Source organism: Lactuca saligna, chromosome 8 (genome assembly GCF_052625555.1).
Source record: "Lactuca saligna cultivar CGN05327 chromosome 8, ASM5262555v1, whole genome shotgun sequence".
In the NCBI taxonomy this organism is placed as follows: Eukaryota; Viridiplantae; Streptophyta; class Magnoliopsida; order Asterales; family Asteraceae; genus Lactuca; species Lactuca saligna.
This window is the reverse complement of record NC_136424.1, coordinates 168,412,455-168,437,013: the sequence shown is the minus strand read 5'-3', so window position 1 is coordinate 168,437,013 and position 24,559 is coordinate 168,412,455. Positions and strand designations below refer to the sequence as shown.

Sequence of the window (24,559 nt, the reverse complement as noted above, 5' to 3'; positions counted from 1 at the left end):
ACCCAAGGAGTGGTGCCATATTCTTTTTTTATATATATATAAATAATTTAATTAAATAGAACTTCATTTTTAATAAAAAAAAAATATACTTTTTCAATACTTCAAAACAAAAAAACATTACATTGCATTACTTGGGTTTATTTTATTAATTTTTTAATGGATAAAATCTTTATTTTTTTTAAAAAGATAATATTTTATTAATTAAAAATAAAAATGTCATACATTGCTTAACTTTAAAAAAAAAACCTAAAAATTTAGAAAAACAAATTAGAAACATCAAACCTACAGCTTAAAAAAAAAAATGATTAAAAACTTAAAAAAAAAACTAGAAATTAACCAAGATTTGCAACAACAAAAAACTAGAAATTAGCTACGATTTGCATAACGTATTTTGTAAAAAAATGGTAAGTATATGTAGCATAAGTTAAAAAAAATAATAAAAAATAAATAAATAAATAAATAAATCAAACGCAAGGACAATAAAAAAAACCCAACCAATCATAATTCACAGTAGTTTTTAGCTACACTGCAGCCTAAACTGCTGAAAACTGCACCCAAGAGACAGTGTTCCATATCCATATAGCAAAACCACGGTTTGAAACCGCAGCCACTCCCTACGGCCTTAGTAACAAATATTATAAATAAAATGCTACAGCTAAAATATAAAAGACAAACATAAATACTATTTTAAATCATTATATATTAGAAAACCAATAATAAATCTCTAAGAAGATTCGAAAAATCGGTAGTGGAAAATGAGGTTTTGGACATAAAAGATATCTATAAATGCCTAAATGGGGCCGCCAATTACCGGTGCCTTTGCTTTCACTCCCCTTCTTATCCTCATTTTTTTTTTCTTTTTTTTTTTTTCTCTTTGAAATCAACCAGCTAAGACCCAAAGAAGAAAACCCACTTTCCTCGAAAGTTAGCTTTTAAAGCTCGAAACTTTACCTCGAATCTCGAATCTTGAATCTTGATTGTTGATGGCCATGGAGAACTCAAAAATGGAGATTTTGAGAAGTAATGAAGGCGACGAGAGCAATGATTTGGTAGCAGAAATGATCGAAATTATTGAAACAGTGGGATCTTACATGGGGTTTCGAAGAACACAGAGAAAAGAGTGTTTAAAGCTCGTAAGAAGATTGAAGCTTTTGATCCCACTTTTTGAAGAAATCAAAGAGATGAATCAATCAATTCCCACAAGGGCATTTCAATCTTTCGTCACTTTGAAGAAGGCACTTCTTTCTGCAAAGAAATTGCTAAAGCATTGCAATTTCGGAAGCAAGATCTTTCTGGTCATTCCTCTCGCTAATTACAAGCTTTATTTCAAGATCTCAGAAGGGTATTTATGTCAAATCGCTAACTTTTTTTTTTTTTTTGTAAACTTTTCAGGCATTGGAGAGCGATGCGATGATGAGTAGATTTCTTAATGTGTATGATAAATTAAATGAAGCTTTAGATGGATTGAAGTATCAAGAACTTGGGATCTCTGAAGAAGTTCAAGAACAAGTAAATTCTTTACCCTTATAATCGTTATTTTAGATGATTTAAAGCAGATAATTCGTGACGAACAACTGCAAATTGATGATAAATTAGATGAAATTGCTGAATATATTCGTATAAAAAGTGCAAATGTTAAAATATGAAAGTGAAATTGCTTGGAATAAATTAAAAAAAAAAAAAAGTAAATAACGTGTAACATGACTTGTAACATGCATTTAGTATAACTTTATTTGATTATTAATAAAATTATTCGTACCAAAACGAAGCGCTTGATGTTCATTTGCACATGCAAGTATGCAACAATTCCCTGGCGATTCAAAGATTTGAGATTTGACTTTTCAAGGTCAAACATTCTATTTTTCAACTTAAAGAGTTTTTTAGATTTTTAAGTATTACTAGACCAAATTCATAGCATATACATAGTTTGTTTGCTATTTTTCAACTTTGGTAAAGTGTGCATTATTATCAAATAAAATATTTTCTTATTAAAAGACAAAAATATTAGTTTTCAAACTCAATTGATATGAATTTTTTCAACTTAACGCTTGTTACATAGTTAAACATAATGTCACATTCTAAATTCGAAAAGAATTTATGCAAAATTTTGATGACTATGACTTTCCCCTTATCTCTTATTGTGTAAAAGACGAAAATACCCTCCCCAATCCCCATTTTCATCATCATCATCATCATCATCATCAAAAGATTCGTAAATAGCGATTGAGTTTTTGATTTTGATGTTCATAGATCGAGCTACTACGAAAGCAACTTCAAGGAGCAAAAAGGAGAACGGATACATTAGACATAGAACTCGCCATGGACATGATGGTAATTTTCTCAAAAAATGACGAAAGAAATGCGGATATTGCAATATTAGAAAGACTAGCAAAAAGACTAGATTTATATTCAATTAGCGACTTGGAAATCGAAACAGTTGCAGTTAAAAAGCTTGTGAAGGAACGAGGTCCCACAAAGCACGTAGAAAGCACCGAACAAATTGTCGATCTTTTGAAAAAATTCAAAAAAGTTGCAGGTTTAGACGACATTAATGGTGGAAATAAAGCTTTTGATGATTCTTCATCATTAAGCTGCTTTGACAGGTGTCGATCTATGCTTATCCCACATGAATTTCTTTGCCCGATATCTCTTGAGATCATGACAGATCCTGTTATCATTGCGACTGGACAGGTAACTACATAATTTTAAAAATTTTATATTTTAGATTCTGAAATCTGAAATCGTTTTCTCCAAAAATTTGTAGACATACGAAAGAGAAAGCATCCAAAAATGGTTGAACACTCATAGAACATGTCCAAAAACCGGTGAGATATTGACTCACTTAGCACTCGCTCCCAATTTTGCACTTCGCAATCTGATTCTTCAATGGTGTGAGAAGAACAACTTCGAGTTACCAAAAAAGGAAAGCTTCTCAATTTCAGAAAACCAAAACGCATTCATGGACGAGCTTTCTTCACTGATTCAAAACCTATCATCGAGTCAACTCGCTACACAAACTCAAGCTGTTGAAAAGATCCGAATGCTCTCAAAAGAAAACCCAGAAAACCGAATCTTGATTGCGAATTCTGGAGCAATCCCGCCTTTGGTCAAACTTTTATACTCCCGAAATCATAAAGTCAAAGAACATTCAGTCACTTCGTTGTTGAATCTATCACTCGATGAATCAAATAAAAGATTGATAGCACGTGAAGGTGCGATTCCTGCTGTGATTGAAGTTCTTCAAAATGGAACAGATGAAGCGAGAGAAAACTCCGCTGCAACTTTATTTAGTCTTTCGATGTTGAATGAAAACAAGGTGATGATTGGTTCTTTAAAAGGGATTCCACCATTGGTCAAACTTCTACAAAACGGGTCAATTCGAGGGAAAAAAGATGCTGCAACTGCGTTGTTTAATCTCTCATTGAATCAATCGAACAAGACTAGAGCTATAAAAGCTGGAATTATCGAACCATTGGTGAGAATTTTGAATGAGAAGTCTTTAGGAATGGTTGATGAAGCTTTATCGATTCTTTCACTTCTTGCTAAACAGCCCGAAGGGGTGACCGGGCTCGGGCAGCTGCCCGTGATCAAGATGCTTGTAGGGTTTGTCAAAGATGGGACACCGAAGAACAAGGAGTGTGCAACTGCTGTTCTTCTTGAACTTGGGATGAATAAATCGTGTTTGATTTTGGCTGCACTTCAATATGATGTTTATGATGATTTGGTGGAGTTGAGTAAATCGGGAACGAGTAGAGCTCAAAGGAAAGCTAATGCACTTTTGCAACAAATAAGCAAATGTGAGCATATTATGTGAGTTTTTCTTGTTTTTTGGAGTTGTGTGTAAACATATAAAGGAATGTTTATCATAATGTATTAATGTTCAATCATTTATTTATATAATGGTACAAAATTTCATAACAATGAAATAAGATTGAAATTTGGTGGCTGTTTAATGAGATTGTTTTGAATATTTTGTTTGACCATTCACTATTCAACTAGAGGTTATATAGTTTTAATTTCATGAATATAACAATAATCATCTTAAAAGATACATGCAAACATTCCTTAATATTTAGATCCATCAAATGATTCATAGGGCATTGTTTTTTATATTAAGACATATTATTGATACTAACATATCCTACGAAATACGAATTAAACATCATCACGACTCAACTTTTTTTTTTTTCTGTCTCACTTTCTCTTCTAAGGTAAATGATACTTTTTATAGAAACCAAGTGTCTTCAATATCCAGATCTAGAAGATAAGTTGGTGCTTCAACCTTATTAATTGATGTCATGTCCGATTCATCAACATCCTGATCATGTCCTTTTGTTTTTCCTACAAGATCATATTTTCACAAAGAAACAAACCATCAATCATATTTTATGGATGTTTTTTCGGCTTAATGCAGAAATAACGACTTAATAGAGAAAGTCAAGGAGATAAAGTTTTCTCCTTCAATCCTAAGTTTTATAAATTTCCCATCATTTAGTTGTTCTTTCCATTTCCAAGTACGTCCTTATTTTTTTCAAATAAATTAAAAAAAAATCTATCGTGCCAATTAATTGGAAAAACAAAAAGCACAGTCGGAATCATGTATAAATGTAATATTTTGAATGCGAAAGATATATGTTACCTATAACGTTGTCTTCAATGTCCATTTTTGGTCTCTTAATGTTTTCAATGTATTGGTTGTTTGTTAGTATCATTTTATTGACAATGTTTGCCATGTTGATGACTTTTTCCTTAGACTCATGTACTAAACTTTTCATTTGTTCTTCATAGTTTGAGAGACAAGTGATCTTGTTCTCTTGCTCTTGTTCTATAGTTTTCAATTGGTCCTTGAACATTTTTACTTGTAGTAAAGAAAACTTTATAGTTGAACGAGTCAATAGTGGATTTTTCTCTCTTCTCTTAATATTCACTAACAAATCGTATCTTCCTCCTTGAAACCATTCATTCGCATATTCATAACGTTCCCAACTGATCTTGCTAAAACCCTTTGAGACAAACCAAAATAATAGTTAGAAAACCATCCATCATAAGTAAAAGAAATATTATCACAATGGAAATAAAGTAACATATAAATGCACTTAAGATTTCCCCTTTTCAAAAAGTCACGAATTCATCAAAGATTTTATACTCTTATAATTTATGACATCAAAATAACTTTTCAACTTCAAGAAGTGAAACGGATATGGCTAGGAATATGTTGGTTTTTATGAAGACATTCTTATGCAATTTATATTTACACATGGATAAATTTGATTTTAAAATCAAGTGTATCAATTTCTCATTTGACACTTACATATATGTTGAGTTGTGTGTTGAAGCTACTAAAGTTTGCATGATTGAAATACTTTGGAAGAATTTGAGTCGCGAACTCGTTAATGTCTCGAATGATGAAACTATCACGATTAGGGAGGTTCCATGAAACAAAATAATTGTTTTCTTCTTTCTCTACAATGGCATACAGTTTTTGTAAAAACTGAGGTACACGTCGACCAATCCAACCATCTCTACTTCGACCATTCTGCTCTTTGGTCATTTTATTAGTCAAATCACTCAATGTCATCAAATTATCAATATAAGTCACTGACGACTCAAATTGGTCAAACATTAATTCAAAGTCTTTCTCAATATCAACAAAATTGGTTCCTATGTTATGATCAACAAGTTTTCTTTTACGACTTTTGGAAAAAGCAGATATAAGTTTGTTGGAGTTGTCTTCAATAATACTTTTGATCTCCATGAAAGATTTTTCTATATCATCTTTAAGCCGATATATTTTGTTTTTAATTTGTTTTTGTGTATTTCTAACTTTAGCGAATAAGGCTTCAAGCTCGTTTGTGGAAACACTCAATGTTGGCATGTTGTTGGAGGCCATAAGTGGTTGGTTTCCTCTCTTGATATGTTTTAGCAAGTGTTGATTCCCATAGAACCACAATAAGAAGTATCAACACATAGACATTGTTTATATAGGGAGAGATATGTACTATTAGACATCCCATATGGTAATCGTGTCATTATGATACTGACCATTAACAATAATGTGTAGTGTGTACAATATTCTTATTCCCCATGCCACAAGTATTTGTTTTGGTTTTGAAATATGATTTTTTTTTTTTTTTAAAATTATATGTAAATAGAGTATTCATAGTTTTAGTTCCATTGTGTGCATCATTTGATAACTAACAAAACTTTAATAAAACCAAGATTGGATGTATTTTTCCTATTTCTTTTTAGAAAAAAAAAATTATTACTTTAAAATACATATATATAAAACTGAGTTATGTTATAAGCTTTTATTTCATTTACCGATAAAATGAAGAGAATCTCCCTAAGAAATAAAATAACAAATACAAACAATCTTTTATATTTATAAAATAATAATAATAAATAAACAAATCATTCCGTTCTTGATTTAATTGTATTTGTATCGACCGACATATTTTAATAATCAAATCATCCATTATATTTATTTAAATTTGTTAATAACGATAAAACTGATTATTATGCTTTCTATAATAAATTGATTAAAATCAATCTTCGCGTGTGGTCTTATATTAAACTACATTAACCATTTATATTTTAATTAGATTAAAACCAAAACAAAAATATCTTAAATGATTACCGAACCGGGACACCGGGTACAGGCAACTAGGGATGTTAATCGGGTCGGAACCGAACCGAATCGAATAAATCAAAAACCGAATAAGGGTAATTGTATGAACCGAAAACCGAACCAAATAAGCAATACGGGTTCGGTTCGGTTCAGGTATTATTCGGTTCGGTTCGGTTCCGACCCGAATAACCCAAATAACCTGTGTAAGATGATTAAGGAGTCGAATAACCCGAATAACCCGAATAACCCTAATAGCCCGAATAACCCTAATAGCCCGAATAACCCGAATAACCCAAATATTTTGTATTACTTTGTGTTTTTGTTAAGGAGTCGAATAACCCGAATAAATATTGTATTTTTATGACTTTTGTAGCTTATGATTTCATAACAAACCTTTTAAAGAAACAAATTAAACACTAAAAATTAAACACCCAAAAATCTATCCATAAGTATATACGTTAAACATTAAACATTCAACACCCTAATAAAAATATGAATCTTAAGTTTTTATCCGATATCCAAAATAACATTTTTCAGATACGAATTAACTATTCAAGAATATTAATTGGTTGTTTTCCCTTTCCATCTCCGTTCTTTATCGCATTTTCTAAAGCTTTCGCGACCTCATCGTCTTTCAAAATTTCATCAATGTTGTCCACAATTTGCTTTCTTGATTTCCTTACCCAATCTTGAGTGCAAACCAAAGCCTCTACTATATTTGCAGACAAATTTGTTCTATATGGATCCAATATCCGCCCGCTTATACTAAACGCCGCCTCTGACGCCACAGTAGATATTTGCAGTCCCAAAATATCTATCAGTATAAACATAGAAAATGTTAAAATATAATTATAAAAAAAAAGTATACAAAAAATAAAGTTATAGCTTTCGCCATACGGGATACAATAGGGTAACGAGATGCATTTTGTTTCCACCAAAGTAGAATATCAAAATCTTTATTGTATTTAACTGACTGCTCGTTTAGGTATCGTGTCAACTCTGTTTCCATTGATGCTGATGGGTAATCAGTTTAAACTATTAAATCACCCATGAAGTCATTCTCATCATCAATCACAACTACATCTTCATGACCATGTGTTTGATTTTGAGAAGAGTCGGTATTGTCAAACTTTGATTTGTAGTAATAAAAAAAATTCTCAAATCTTTGTTGAAGACCCCGTATTAAGACCTTAGCCTTCAAAATGACTTCCGAGTTGAGCATAGGATCTTTTTGTGGATTCTTCAACTTAATCAACTTCTCAAAAGCTTGTTGAAGAAAATCAAATTTGAACCGTAGATCTAATATGACCGCAAAATACAAAAAGTCATTTAATTTTTCAAGATCGCCCCAATACTTATCGTATTTATCAATCATGTCCTTCCCGATCAAACAAAATTGGGGACTAGCCGCCCATTCCTTAATGTGTTTGTACACATCACATATTTCTCCAAAAAACCGATGTGCCATCGGTTTTGTTGACGTCGATACTATGTCGGTTTTCACCTTGAACTTCTCAAGAAATCCAACCATAGCTCTACAAATGTTGAAATCTTCTTTTGATGGGGTCAAAACGTCTCGAACAAATGTAGGATCTATTATAATAAAGTAAATGTTAGTAGCCTATAACTCACTGAATATACAAATGTTGAACGACTTTAATACCCTTTGTTTAGGTGCCTATAACTCACTGAATATACAACCAAATAACGCGTATAAATAGTGTAAACTGTAGTACAAATTGTAAACTACAAGCTGGAAAAAAAATCGGGCTAATCGGACAAATAATGAAGACGTTATGACTCTTCAAAGTTGGCTAAAATTTTGGAAAAATGCTGAAACAGAAAAACTCAGAATTAATATCCAATGTTTAGAGGCCTATAACTCACTGAATATACAACCAAATAACGTGTATAAATAGTGTAAACTGTAGTACAAATTGTAAACTACAAGCTGGAAAAAAAAATCGGGCTAATCGGACAAATAATGAAGATGTTATGACTCTTCAAAGTTGGCTAAAATTTTGGAAAAATGCTGAAACAGAAAAACTCAGAATTAATATCCAATGTTTAGAGGCCTATAACTCACTGAATATACAACCAAATAACGTGTATAAATAGTGTAAACTGTAGTACAAATTGTAAACTACAATCTGGAAAAAAAATCAGGCTAATCGGACAAATAATGAAGACGTTATGACTCTTCAAAGTTGGCTAAAATTTTCGAAAAATGCTGAAACAGAAAAACTCAGAATTAATATCCAATGTTTAGAGGCCTATAACTCACTGAATATACAACCAAATAACGTGTATAAATAGTGTAAACTGTAGTACAAATTGTAAACTACAAGCTGGAAAAAAAAATCGGGCTAATCGGACAAATAATGAAGATGTTATGACTCTTCAAAGTTGGCTAAAATTTTGGAAAAATGCTGAAACAGAAAAACTCAGAATTAATATCCAATGTTTAGAGGCCTATAACTCACTGAATATACAACCAAATAACGTGTATAAATAGTGTAAACTGTAGTACAAATTGTAAACTACAAGCTGGAAAACAAATCAGGCTAATCGGACAAATAATGAAGACGTTATGACTCTTCAAAGTTGGCTAAAATTTTGGAAAAATGCTGAAACAGAAACTCAGAATTAATATCCAATGTTTAGAGGCCTATAACTCACTGAATATACAACCAAATAACGTTTATAAATAGTGTAAACTGTAGTGCAAATTGTAAACTACAAGCTGGAAAAAAAATCGGCCTAATCGGACAAATAACGAACATGTTATGACTCTTCAAAGTTGGCTAAAAATTTGTAAAAATGCTGAAATATAAAATTAAAAAAAAAAAAAAAAAAAAAAAAAAAAAAGGAAAGGAAACAATGGAATGGAATATGAAATTACCTTTGACTTCAAACATGCCAAAAACCTTCTCCAACTCCACCGCAATCTTCAATAACTCGTATGTGGAGTTCCATCGAGTTGGGCTATCATTGCACAAAAACTTTTTGGATTCCACATTTAGCTCTTTCATGCATTCTTTGAACCTTTAAATCCGTTGTGTAGAATTCCTAATATATTTAACGGCCTTTTGCATGCACTTGATACTAGATTGATGTTGATCAAACCCATCCCTAACAATAAGGTTAAGGATGTGTGCCATACACCTTACGTGTAATTGTTTCCCCCCATCGTACAAGTTTGGTAGCTTTTTCATTAGAATTTCGATTGCTTTGTCATTTGCACTAGCATTGTCAACGGTTATGGTCATTACGTTATTGATACCCCACTCTTGAAGACAAGTCAACAACGTGCGCCCAATGTCTTCTCCCTTATGACTATCTAGAGATTTAAAGTTGATAATTCTTTTATGCATGACCCAATCTTCATCAATAAAGTGGGCCGTGACCACCATATAGCTCGACCTTTGACATGAGCTTGTCCAACAATCGGTCGTCAAATGCACATTACTTAGGGGATTATTGAAGAACTTAAATAACTTAGCCTTTTCTTCAAGAAAGTAATCGGTAACTCTATTTGAAATTGTGGTTCTACATGGCAAAATTACTTTCCCGTTCAATGCATTTGTATACTCAATAAATGATTCGTTCTCTACAAACTTGAATGGTAATTCTCAAACTACAAATAAGTTTAACAAAGCTTTTTTTATTCTTTTCTCATCATGCTTCCAAGTCCCAATACTATTCTCTCCGTTTTCATTTTTTTTGAAATTTAAAGTGGTTTGGTTTTCTAGTTTTTTTTCTAAATTTTTTGGGTTCATTTTACATCTTTCCGTATGTTTAATCATACTAGACGTACCGTTTGCGCCGGATTCGGTTTTGAGCAAAGTTCCACATTTTTTGCATTTGCTATGTCTAACTTTGTCAATATGAAGTACATCATAGTCGTTCCAACAAGCCGTCCTTTGGGCATATTTCCTTTTCTTCGGGTTTGTTGCTTGACTTGTTCCTTCAACTTGTGTGTTATCAACAAATACATTTTCATCATCAATCCAAAGCATAATAACAAAATAGATTCATCATACATCTAAAGCATAATAGCATTTAAATAAATAAATCAATATGGAATAACACAAGTTAAAGAACATATATGGTTATTTTCATTAAATTCTCTTATTCAATTTTCAATGAGTAGTAGATTAAGATACAAATACTTACTTGTGTATCTTGATTTGGAACCCAATTTTCCATGAGTTGAATGGAGTTTTATCAAGTATAAACTACAAAACAATATGGGAAGACGATTCAAGAAGTATGTCGGCCAGCAAGAAGTAGAACCAACAATCCGAGTTCCGAATGTTGAGACGTCGACTGAGAAGGAATCGAATGTTGAGAAATCGGCACCAACAATCCGAATTCCAATGTTCTTCAAGTTGAGACGTCGACTGAGAAGGAATAGAATAATCCGAATGTTGATCAACCACTTTCGATGAGACTTGAGACGTCAATCAAAGCCTAATTGCAATTGTGATTTGGTTTACCCGCTATTAGGATTAAGATTTAAGGAATCGACTGGTATAATTGTTAAGACTCGAGAGTTGAGACGTCGACCGAGAAGGAGTCCCTATTCGATTCACGGCTCACGGCATCACGATTTTGATAATAGACGATTCATATTCGGTTCGGTTTTTTGGACCGAATAAATCCTTATTCGGGTTACCCGGACCGAATAAGCCATATAAAGATACCCGAAAACCGAATCGAATTACTTATTCGGGTCTTATTCGGTTCGGTTCGGTTCAGTTCTCGGTTCGGTTCGAGTTTTCGGCCCAATTTCTCATCCCTACAGGCAACACTATTGACCCCGGAATATTATTACACCACAAATTCCATGCAATCTCCACTTTGACTTGGTCAAAAGGTTACAAGTAGATAAACAAAAAAGCACAAATGATAACAGCATGTAGACATAACAAAAGTAAAAGTTACTTATTCGTATTGTGCTCCATAACATGTATATTTGGAATAAAACATGTCAAGAAAAAAAAAAAAAAAAAAAACCCCAAAGCTATCTTGATAAATAAAAATTTATCGGTTAAACATTAATGATTCAAGTCTCGTTATGAATAAAAGATATAAATTTAAAAATAAAATAATAGATGTATGTAAATATATGCCTTTTAAAATAATAAAAAAATATAAGATATAGATTTAAAAATAAAATAATAGGTGTATGTAAATATATGCCTTCGAAAATAATAAAATAAATATAAGCAAGTTGAGAACAATACTGTCTAAAAAAAGTAATAGATAAATTATACTATATTTGTAAACAATAAGCAAGTTGAGAACAATAGTGTCTAAAAAAAGTAATAGATAAATTATACTATATTTGTAAACAAATTGGGTTGAAAATTGGAAGAACTCTCGCAATTCTTTAATAAATTTATATGGAGAGTCTCGAAATGCCTTATCAATCAGACACTACTACCAAAGTCTTCTAGCTCAGCGGTATCAGGTAGTGTCCTTCCTCCTTAAGATTGAAGGTTCAAATCCTGTTGTGGACGTAGGTGAATTTATGTGTTAATTTAGAAGTATATTATATATTATATTTTTCGATTAAAAAAAAAATCAGACACCACTAACCACATTCTACACCGATTCACTTGTTCTTCAATTTTAAATACAAAATAAAAAAAGACTTCATATTTGGTTCTTTTTTAGTTATAGTAAATCGTGTATCTAAGTTATAAAATTGTTTTATCTTATTAAGGTAATTCTCATTTTTTTTTTCACATCTAGATAATTTTTGTTGTACATATATACGTAACAAGCTTTTTGGAAATGTTCATATATGATCATTATGACCGACAGTAGCAAGTTACAACTGGTAATAATAGTTATATGTAAAGACTTCCAACAAGTTCATTACCTACATATATACAAAATTAGTACAAAATTAAAAAGTTACACAGATGTACACAAAACGGAAATATAATTACTCTGATAAATCAATTTCTCTTTTTATTAAGACGGACGATTATAATGTTTGCAATATTAATAGACTCGGTTAAATTTTCTTAAACCAATATTTATGGCAATTTATGAACATTTAAATTGCCTTGAGAATTGTTTTTTGTAGCATAATTATTAAATAGCTCTTTATATACTAGAGACAAAGAGTAAAACTTTCAATGTACATAAAAGTTAATTATATTTTTTGTATCTTAAAGGGAAATCTCCAATAAAGTTCTAAAATTTTGATCCGGTTTACGTTTTAGTCATAAACTAATTTTTGTTTACGAAAAAGTCCTAAAAACTGGTAAAAGTATACATTTTGACCATTTTTGACCGGTTGGAACCGACAACAAATTAATTTGGGACTATTTCATAAACTGATCTAAAATATTGGGACTATTTCACAAAATGATCTAAAATATTGAGACTTTTATGCATATATATATATATATATATATATATATATATATATATATATATATATATATATATATGTATATATATATATTAGGATTTTTCTGCAAACAAAAATCATATTATTATTATTACTATTATTATTATTATTATTATTATTATTATTATTATTATTATATTAAAAATATAAACAAGTATACTAATTTTTAAATTCATTATTATTAATATTTTAAATAATACATATAAATACATTTAAATAAAAAATATATTAAAGAAATTATTTAAAGGTGAAGGTGGTGGTGATGTAAATGCTTTAAGCATTGAAATCATGAATATCTGTTTGTATGTCCTCACTTTGTATATGATCGTTTCACATTTCTTATTATTGTTTTCAATTCAAAATATTAACACTTAACAATTAAAAAGAAGTTTCCTATTTGTAAAATTGTGTATAAATAGTTTAAGATAAAATGATTTCTCACTTTGTATATAAAATTTCTTAAGGTAGAATGATTTCTTTTCAAATCCAACAGATCCACAATAAATATTTACATTGGTGGCCGATATCAAAATTCGAAAATATTAATTAAAATATCTTATTTAATAGAAAGTAATATGACTTGTTTTGCTTTATCACACTATATCTGCTATGTTTTCAAAAAACCACAAGGATAAAGTAATGAAAGGAGCAACACACATGTTGGTAATTCAAATACTTACACACAAGACATACACGCATATCACATGCTCACTATTTGTAAACAATTTGAAAAATCAGTATATTTTTTTAAATTGTTAAATGTTAATATTTTGAATTTAACAAAAAAAACAAATGTGAAATGATCATATACAAAGTTAGAATATACAAACAGGCATTCATGATTTCAAAATTTAAAGCATTACCATCCGCTCAACCTTCACTTTTATAAAATGTCTTTAATATTTTTTAATTTAAATGTATTTATATGTATTATTAAGAATATTAATAATAACAAATTTAAATAGTAGTATAATTACTTATATTTTTAATATAATAATAATAATTATAATAATAAGGTTTTTGTTTGCAGAAAAACCCTAATATTTTTTGTTTTTGTAGAAAAATCCCGATATTTTGGGTCAATTTATGAAATAGTCCCAAATTAATTTGTTACCGGTTCCAACCAGTGAAAAATGGTCAAAATACAAACTTTTACCGGTTTTTGGGACTTTTTCGTAAACAAAAATTAGTTTATGACTAAAACATAAATCAGGCTAAATTTTTAGGATTTTATTGGAGATTTTCCTATTTTAATTTCCAATAGTAAATTGAGCAAACTTCATTAAAGATGGTGTTTTTTTATGTTATTAGTTATCATATCTGTTACTTTTAGTCTTTACTAATTTTAATTTTTATATTTAATATCTTAAACGATAAAATTCTATAAAATGACAATATCTTTTTCCTTATCAAATTTAGAGTTTTTTCATTTTATTTTTTCAAAATAGTGTATTTTAAAAAAATATATTTACCAAAATGGTGTGCAAACAGTAAATTTTATTCCAAATCAAAATTAAAAGGTAAAATAAAAAAAAAGATAGGAAAGTGAGTTATCATTATATTACAATTTTGCTTTGTTCACATTTTGGTAACTTTTTTTTTGTATACATCTAGGCAACAACCTTGTTAGAAGCGTTCACATATAACCATTATGATTAGTTGTAACTTGATATAGTTGGACAAAATGGTCATATGCAAATACTTACAAAAAGTTTATTACATATATTTCTATAAAAACAGTTATCCAAATGTGAACAATTACCTTGATAAATCAAATTTCATATCCGAAAATGCTTTATATTTTGATTATTTTTCGTTTTAAACCTAAAATGTTTTTTTTTTTTTTTCAAAAAATACCCAGCTTTTATCTATTCTTTGTTATTTTTACAATGGAATTGGTTACCAACAGATAAATTGAGTTTATTCTATGAATAAACATATATTTTTATTTTATTTTTCCATTTTAGACATAAAACATATAACCTTTTCATTATTATTTCATTAAGGAAGTTGGTTACTAACACGTAATCCTATACCTCTAACTCACGTGTCATAAGTATCGATCACATAAAAGAATAATTTATTCTAAAATCCTGGGTCACGTTTCTTCTTCTTCTTCTTCTTCTTCTTCTTCTTGGGGCCATGAAATGACATATTTAACACACAAGATTAGGATGGTGAAATTAGTAATTGGTTTATGAAGTGCTAAATAACTTACTTATATAGTAAAGTTAGAGTACTTAGCTGAAGTGATGATACATCTATAGTATTGCACGAGGAGAAATATTAATGTCAAGGCTTACGTTGTTGGAACTTGATTAGGTTGCTTAGTCATTAAGAGACAGCCTGCAATAGAGTGCAGAACCATTAGATCTTTATGTTGTAACATATGTTATGTATAAATTATGACATCCTTAGGATTTTGATATTTTTAAACAATCAAATTTATTCAAAATGTTTTATTCTACTCGGATTTCCGCAAAAGAAAAATAATATAATTTTGAAAGCTTAAATAAAAGTTTTTTTCGTTCTGAAAAAATAAGGGATGTCGCAACATATTTCTCAAGTATCAAAAACAAAAATTTAGTTTGTAATGCTAAAATGGATTTTTGTTATTATCACGAGGTTTGATGGTATGTTTATTTATCTCATGTTTGAAGGTTGTTTTCACAAGATTAAATATGTTTTCAAAGGTTGTTTCAAGGTTGTTATCATAAGTTCTTGTGGTATTCTTATTTTGATAGTGTACCGAGCCAATTTTGCAAGTAGGTTACTATTTTGTAGTTTTAAGAAGATCTTTTTATCAAGTATGTAACATCCTGAAAATACAGTCCAAAAATTTCGTTTTTAAACCATTAATAAAACCCATAAATCTCAACATCATATAAAACAAAAGTCGTGTAACTCAAAAATATCATAACATCTGTAAATGCATAAAAATCATAAATCATATATCATAGTGAATCATCCCAGGCTAAAATTGTGGTGTGTATCATAAGATCAACCCGAGCCCTTCCTTTTGCTAATGGAAGTACTTAAAACCGAAATGAAAATCGTAAGTATGAAGCTTAGTGGGCTCCCCAAACTACCACATACCATACACATAACATATAACATAACTTTGGGACTCCGCCCAGCTACATCGGGACAAACCCGACATCGGCTTACCCGACATCGAACTCCTTCCAGACATCAGGCTTACCCCGGCATCAGACCGCGTCTGGCATCGGGCCTCGCCCGACATCGGGTTTGCCCCGACATATATACAACATATCATATAACATAAGCATATAAAAATTCATCGGGCTTGCCTCGACATCAGATTGAAGCCCGGAACACATGACACATAACATATAAGCTAACATGCATCGGGCTTTCCCTGACATTGGACCGAAGCCCAGAACACATAACACATAACATATAAGCTAGCATACATCAGGCTTGCCCCGACATCGGACTAAAGCCCAAAACACATAACATATAAGCTAACATACATCAGGCTTGCACCGACATCGGACCGAAGCCCGGAACACATAACACATAACATGCAAGAATCACATAGACATCAAGCATACATAAACGCTTCTCAGGACCGCCCCGACATCGGACCGAAGTAAGGAAACATATAATCTACATTGAGCTAACCTCAGCATCGAACCGAAGTTATATATGCTAACATACATAAACGTGTTGGCATTGGTGCCTTTGACCCATTCCTATTGGAGGAAAAACTCACCTCACACTGTTGAAGTCCTGCAGACAAAACCCTAGCTGTTGGATGACAAATTCTCGAATTTGTCAACATCAAAATAACACCTAAATAATAATTGGGTTCCAACACATATCCATAAGTCCGTGCTTGGGGTAAAAGACTACTTTACCCCTAACTTAGCTTGATTCAAGCCCAATGTCCAAATCCAAAAGCCCAAAAGTCTAATAATGAACCAAGGCTCAACTATAGCCTAATTTTCCAAATTGCACCCAAACCTTTACATGGTCTTACCCTAAGGCCCAACCATTTATTCTTGGTCTAACACTTGGTATTCGAATGGTCTAATATCTCATAATCATCAAAGCCAAGTTATGGCCCATCTATGACCTAATTTTCCTAATTGGGCCCAAGCCTATCCAATGGGCCTTATCCTAAAGCCCAATCTAAATAGTCTAGTCCATTTACTTGTTAATAGTTTTCCCATCAAGAGTCTAGACATCTAGGCCCAATAGAAAGGCCCAACTCTAAACCCAACACAATTACGGTTTTCACATGAAATAACGATTAGGGTTAAGTGTTTGCCACTTAACCCATTAAGGACTTAATCCATTAAGTACAACAATCTGTCGGGTCAATCATGCAGTGTGGTCGGCTTAATCCATAATCCCAATCCGGTCATCTAAAAATGTGGGTCCGCCAATCCACAATCCATATATCCAAAATTAGGGTTTTCATTAGGCCCACTAGAGTTTCATAAGACGGGCACCACCCACTACCACCTCGGGTAGTGGTGGTCAACGGCTGCTCACGGCGGCGGCCACCACCTCACGGTGGTGGTTATGGTTCTAGTCCATTTTTCTCTAAGCATCCCAAAAGCAACTATACACAAGCAAAAGCACACCGCCACCAAACACGGCGGCTGGTGGCGGTAGGAGGCAGCAACCACCACCCCACAGTGGTGGTTAAGAGTTTTCTTTTGATTATATTAGAACCAATTACAATTTACAACAAAAATCCCAATAACACACATGCACACTCTAATATAAACACACACACACAGTCACCCTTGTGGTGGCCGACGGTAGTAGATGGTGGCAACCACCATCTCACGGTGGTGGTGGTGGTGGCCTTCTTTCGGTTTTTTCGGCCAAACAAACCACACACAACACACACTACAATAGAAAACACACCCACACACTTGCTTTTCCCAGAACAGGAACACATCCACCCTCTTGGTGGCGATTAGCGATGAAAGAATCACGGAGAGGCGGCAGCGATGATGATTTGCGATGACAGCCACTACCTCACGGTGGTGACAACGGTTTCTCTTGATCTTTTTCCCAACAACACGTCAACACACGTGAGACACGACGCGAAACAGTATCCCTCAACCACCGACTTGGCGGTCAACAGCGTTGAAGTTATCCTGGGTTCCCGACTATGGCGGTGCTACGATGGCGACATAGTAGGTGGTAGAACAACATCGAACTGATGGAGAAAAAAGGATGAAGTGAACGATAACAGCAGCAGTGACAGAAGGTAGAAGAACATGATGACGGAGGAGGGTGGCAACAGACATCACGAAACCTTGTCGGCGGTCTACAACAGAATGAATGTAGTGGTGGTTCTCAGCTTCGAATTCGGTGATGTAGCAGCGGTATCCGGGAATCACGGTGGCAATACATCGTCTGAAGGAATGGATGGATAAGGGTGGCGGCTAGTGGTGGGAGGAATAACGGTGGAGGTGGCAGTTATAGCATGGTCCCTAGGGTTAGGGCTACGGGATGGGTTATATCCCGACTACCTCAAACTTTATTCCATGTTGACACTATCAAGCCCTCATTTCCAGATTCATTTTCAAACATAGTCCATAATTTACCATTTCAAACCCACCTTTTGAAATCTCTCACAAATCACGTCCAAAAGTTACCAAGCAGCCCATCCCTCTACAAATTGTTTTCAATTGAAGTCCTTATGTTACCAAATGGCCCTCCTCTACCAAAACCTTTTCAAATTAGGTCATGAATTTACTCTTTAGCCCCTACTTCCATAAATCATTTCATATTAAGTCCAAATGATACCAAACACCCCCTGTCTTCTAAAAATCTTTACAAAATAAATCTCAAATTTACACTTTAACCCCCGAATAATCCAAATTATAACATTTGGCTCCCCAAAACCAACACACCACTAAATATTATGGACCTTAGGGCTACTATTCATCCATTAATTTTATTTATTTATTTATTTAATAAAAGGGGTGATACAAAGTATTTCTCAACGTTTTCCAATGAGTACTAAATTTATTTGGAAATGTATGGATGGATGATCTCAAATATTAGCTATATTTTTTACCTTTCTAATCTCCAACATGAAATCACATTTCTCTGGTACTGTATGGATAGAGGGTCTCAAAAATTAGATTCACATGAACCACAAGCTGATCTTTAGTAGTGATTGGAGTGTGTAATCATGACTCAAAACATATTCTCCGAAACATATACATTCAAGCATAGGAAACTACCAATGTCACTAATTTATCTTTAGGTGCTAACATTGTCTTTGTTGGTTACTTAGGCCACATGGTAACCCTATTTAAATTTAGTACTCATTGTAAAATGTTCACAATTAATCAAAAGACATTAAAATAAATTTATCTAACCACCCTGTGAGGGTGTTGTGTAGTTTTTACTGTAAATAAATAAACCTGGAAAAAGAATGTAACTAATGATGTATAGAGGTTAACCTATACATATAGGCAATACGACAACATTAGAAAAGACCTAATATGTACAATAAGCCCACAACTTACCAGGTCGACTCCCGTTAGAAGAGCAAACCAACTATGTAGACGTGAAAGCAATATTTTATAGTAAGAAAATCGTCCGTTCAACTCCTTATACAACATCCCAGGAAACACAAAAAATATAATATTGTTATATTGAAGGGTACTATCCTTGCAACCTATGGATAATTGCATGACCCAATTATAGAAGCGAGAACCCAGATTCTCCTGTTTGTATATAAAGACCATGAGACGCACTGGTAAAGGCAGAAGTTTTCTAACTCTAAGAAATTCAGAAATAGTCCAAATTGACATTTAACATAGGCATTAGAGAGCAATACTGGGGTCCATCCCTCAATATCGCTTTCTAACTTAACATTGTCTATCGTTTACATTGTGCCTTCCTGTTTGTTCATTATAATAGGAGATAACCAGACAACTACCAGGCATTCTTGAGGCTACATAACAACATTGTTTCCATCTGTAATAAACATGCAAGACAATCAACAAACCTCACGAGTCATGCCCATCATCTAACTCACCTTTCAGTCTGATCATTTCAACAACAGTACCAAGCACTACACCTCCGATGATAACATCGTCTCAACTAAATTCTTCTCGATCAAATGAGAAGATTAAAACAAGATCAAACAGAATATTACCTAGAGAATAAAGGAAAACATGACAAGCGAGGTAACGTCTTTGTTTCTCACTAGGCGTTATTAGAATATGTAACCCAAGCTGGTCAAATGTAATCATTTGATGAATAAATAAAAGGAAATTGTTTGAATCTATGTGATTAATGTGCTTATATAATGTGTATATAATATTAGGTGAAAGCTTAATAAATAGGGTTAAAATAAATATTAAAATAAAATATTAATAAGTAGCTTTGATGAAAGTTGAAGTAATCGTGATGAGGATTTCGAGAATATAAGGAATGCCTAAATCTGACTTCGTATCAAAAAGTTATGATCACTTGAATTTTGCATTCAACCCAATACGACAGAGTGTGTCGTAAATAGTGAATCGGAGATAGGTTTCTTATTAGCCTAAACAATCTAAACGAAAGTTGTAGTAATTGTAAAACCGAGAAAGTGCATATAGAGAACGTCTAAATCTGATTTCATATGAGGAACTTATGATTTTTTGAAGTTTCAGTGCATTCGTGTTAACATAGAAATCAAATTCTAGATCGGTCGATTTTTTGTTGAAATAATCTAGATGAGAGTTGAAGATCTCATTAATAGGAACCCAACAATATAAAGATAGTCGAAAATGGATTCCGTGTGTAAAAATTATGAATTTTACACGGTCGTGAACAGTGTAGTCTTCATAGACTGTTAAATTTAAGATCGACTGAGAATTAGCCAATAGAGTCTAAATAAAAGTTGTAGTACTCGGAAATGCATACGTGTGGATATAAATCACATCGAAAACAGAGCTCTTATGGCCGAGATATGAATTTTAAAAGATGCAGCTTTACCTACCTACTTTGCCACGTCGCCCCACTACCTGCTCGCCACGTGTCACGTTCTGAGAGGGACCCTTTCCGACCAAGGTTGTGCAAGGCGCATACTGGTTTCTGCATAGTGTACATGTCAGTTTTGCTGCCTATAAATAGATCGCAAGATCTCATTCTTTCTCCACACCCTCCCGAAGTTTCTATCAATTATAGTCTAACTTTCCATTAGATTTAAGGTATTTCAGCGACGCCTTGAGATCCATGGGTGCCCGAAATTAGTAGCTATCGGGTTGGAGTTCTGCCAGTGTAATTTCTAGACTTTTGTTAGGAAATCTCTATAAGTTATATTACACTCATTATTATTATTTGTGCAACTTATATTTATATTCATAGTCATTATCATGAATCTATAAATAAGATTTATCAGTGATTCCAAATTGTTATACTGATTGATCTACTTACGAGTATGATGTTTAAGATAGATTTAGTGAGGTGTTTATGGTGGTATTTACAAACATTATATCTGTATACCAAACGCACCCTACCTCCGATATGATCCTACCTGGTTGTTCCTTACTTGATAGATCTTGATGTAGACATTGGGATTGTTGACGAATCTAGACTATCATTAGTTATAAGAAATAATAACTAAGACTTAGTGATAACTGAACCTAGCTCACATCAAAGAAAATGCTAATTGTTGAAGCGAAGTGCTACCTAACTTTCCATTCATCGACTTTAACAAGCAAGTGCATAATTACTTTCAACTTACATATAGATATAAAGTGTAACGCCCGTAGATCCGGGCTAGTCAATTTAGAGATAATAGGGGTCGGAAATGACTTTTCGACCCCTATTAAGAACATATAATAAGATATAAAGTGTAACGCCCGTAGATTCGGCTTAGCAATGTACAACCCGAAACTCGAATTTTAGTTCGAGCGGTTTTTGGCTTATGCGACCTAAATGAGAGTTGAAGATCTCATTAATAGGAACTCAACGGTAAAAGTACAGACGAAAACGGAGTCCGTATGAAGGAGTTACGAATTCTTCGCGGTCATTTAACAGTCTAAACACCTCGTACTGTTAAATTTAAGATCGGTCGAGAATTAGCCGACGGAGTGAAAATAAAAGTTGTAGATATTATTTTTACCAATGCGTGGATATAAAGAACGTCAAAAATGGAGGTCGTATGTGAAAGTTACGTATTTTAGAAGTCGGAAGTGTGCTGTGCGAAAATGGGTGATGTGGCACAATCTTGGCCATTGCTTTCTCCCCAAGTCTTGCCACTAGATGGTGACATGTGGCACCAAGTTCAACCATTTTCACCCTATAAATAGAACATCTCCCACCCTCATTTTCTTCACACCTTTCTCATTCTTTCTTCTCTTTACTCTCTCTCTAGAACCTCTCTCTAGCCCCGAAACCCCCCGAAAAGTCTAGGGAACCTCCCTAGCACAAGGCGGAAGCCCCTGAGTGCTCGACGGCTCCGAGAAGAAGAGCTTTTCTGCATGGGAATGCTGGTTTTCTATAAAACCCGCTGTAAGTGAGCTACGCCTACGCTATTTTTAATATAGTTTTTATTTAATTATATTAACGTTATTAAGAACATATAATAAGAAATTAGGCTGTTATTATGGGTTATATAAGTATTATTTAACGGTTATATAATAGTAATAATAGCTAGAATATTAATTAGTCTCGGTGAATAATAGACTAAACTCTAGTGGTACTAATACTAGGTTTCGTCGACGGAAATTATTTTTTTCAAGAAGTGAAGCGCTGTCTGAGTTCGGAATCACCACCTTTTCAAGTGAGTGTATAGTTACTTTCATCTTACACATAGATATGAAGTATTTTATATAAATTATGTGCTATGTGCGCATATTATCTGAATACTTGTTGTCTATGCTGGATGAACAATTTTATACATATTTTAAATGATTTAAACTATATATGTATTTTATATCTACGATAATGTTGGGGTAAGACATGGGTAGATGTAATAGATGGAGTATGAGTTGGATGATGAGTTGAGAGGTGAAATAGACCGTGAGGTGAGGATGAGAGGTGGACGATGTGAGAAGCCTTTTTCCCAAATGATGGCCCCTTCAGCAGAGTATGGATGACAACCACGGACTGTTCTAGACAGTCCAGTGGAACACTAGCAGGCTCGCAACCTGTAGGTGTTGTGAATGACGTGTTCACCCGGTGTACTCTAAACCCTGGTGATCATGCAGACTTGATGCCTAAACCCTGGTGATCATGCAGACTTGATGCCTAAACCTTGGTGATCATGCAGACTTGATGCCTAAACCCTTGCGACTATGCAGACTTAGTGCCCATTGTGTAAACCGTGGCAATGATGGACTTTGTGCCGATTCCTTAGGATAATCCTTAGGAATGAATGAACGAGAAATAGCTGATTCTTAGGGTAGATCCTTAAGAGTAAAAAAGATAATGGGGATGGGTAATTGGGTTTAATTGCTTGATTGTTTAAACATAATAATTATATTATTGTGGGTTGAAAACCCTATGTACTCACTAGGTTTCCCAACCTGACCCACTCAGTTTATTTATATCACAGGTGTTGATATGAAGTCACATTACACAGAGAGATTAAAGAGATGTAGATCACTAGTGTAAATAAATGTAAGTTCTGTTTATGCTTATGTTCCTGTATTAACGATGACATCCCAAACGTTTTAAAATGAATAAAATACATTTCTTCGAAAATGTTTTAATAACGTATTTATCGTGTTTTTCTGGGAACGAATTCCGCAACATTTTTATTAAAAGAAGAACTATGATTTTTCTAAAGCATAAACAAAATCGGTCTTTTTTGGCCGTGAAAATGGGAATGTCACATAAAGTATCTAGATGATTAAACGTTACGTGTATCTATTATCTGTATTACTTGATATTTGTGTTAAATGAATTATATGATTTTTACTTGATTTAATCATATATGATGAGATGATGATGAGAGGACTTGACTATTGATGAACCAGTTGGTTAGCAAAGTATATATAATTACCACAAACTATTCTAAACAATCTAGTGGAAACGCTAACATGCTCGCAACCTGTAACACCGTAAATTTCAAAACAATTTTTATTTTGAAAACGTACAATTCTCAATACATATTTCACAAGACATCATCTATTAAAATCACAAAACATAGCTCCATGTTTAATAAAATGGTAATCTAGGATCCTCCTAACTCTTTCTCTGGTGTGTACAATCAAGTTGGTTCCGTCCCGCGATCCTTAGAAGAAAACCTGAAACACATAACACATAACACGGTAAGCACGAAGCTTAGTCAGTTCCCCAAAATATCACATATAACACATATTAGCCACTCGAGGCTATAACTCTGTGGACCCTCTGGTCCTAACACTGTGAACCTTCCGGTTCTAACTCTGTAAACTCTGGAACATACACAACATAAATCACATAGAAATAGTGCAGTGCATCACAATCACATAAATAGCATACAAGATACTCTGTTATATAACTCTAATTACCACTCTAAGTAA

At 32.9% G+C, this 24,559-nt stretch overlaps 1 protein-coding gene across 1 annotated transcript; it reads left to right on the top strand.

Annotated features, from left to right (window-relative positions):
• Nucleotides 1-834: 834 nt before the first annotated feature.
• Nucleotides 835-3,953, top strand: PUB15 (Plant U-Box 15). The gene is made up of 4 exons (XM_078968011.1): nucleotides 835-1,295; nucleotides 1,393-1,509; nucleotides 2,251-2,691; nucleotides 2,765-3,953. The coding sequence occupies exons 1-4, from the start codon at nucleotides 984-986 to the stop codon at nucleotides 3,812-3,814; spliced, it is 1,920 nt and encodes a 639-aa protein (XP_078824137.1). The 5' UTR covers nucleotides 835-983; the 3' UTR covers nucleotides 3,815-3,953.
• The last annotated feature ends 20,606 nt before the right edge of the window (nucleotides 3,954-24,559 follow it).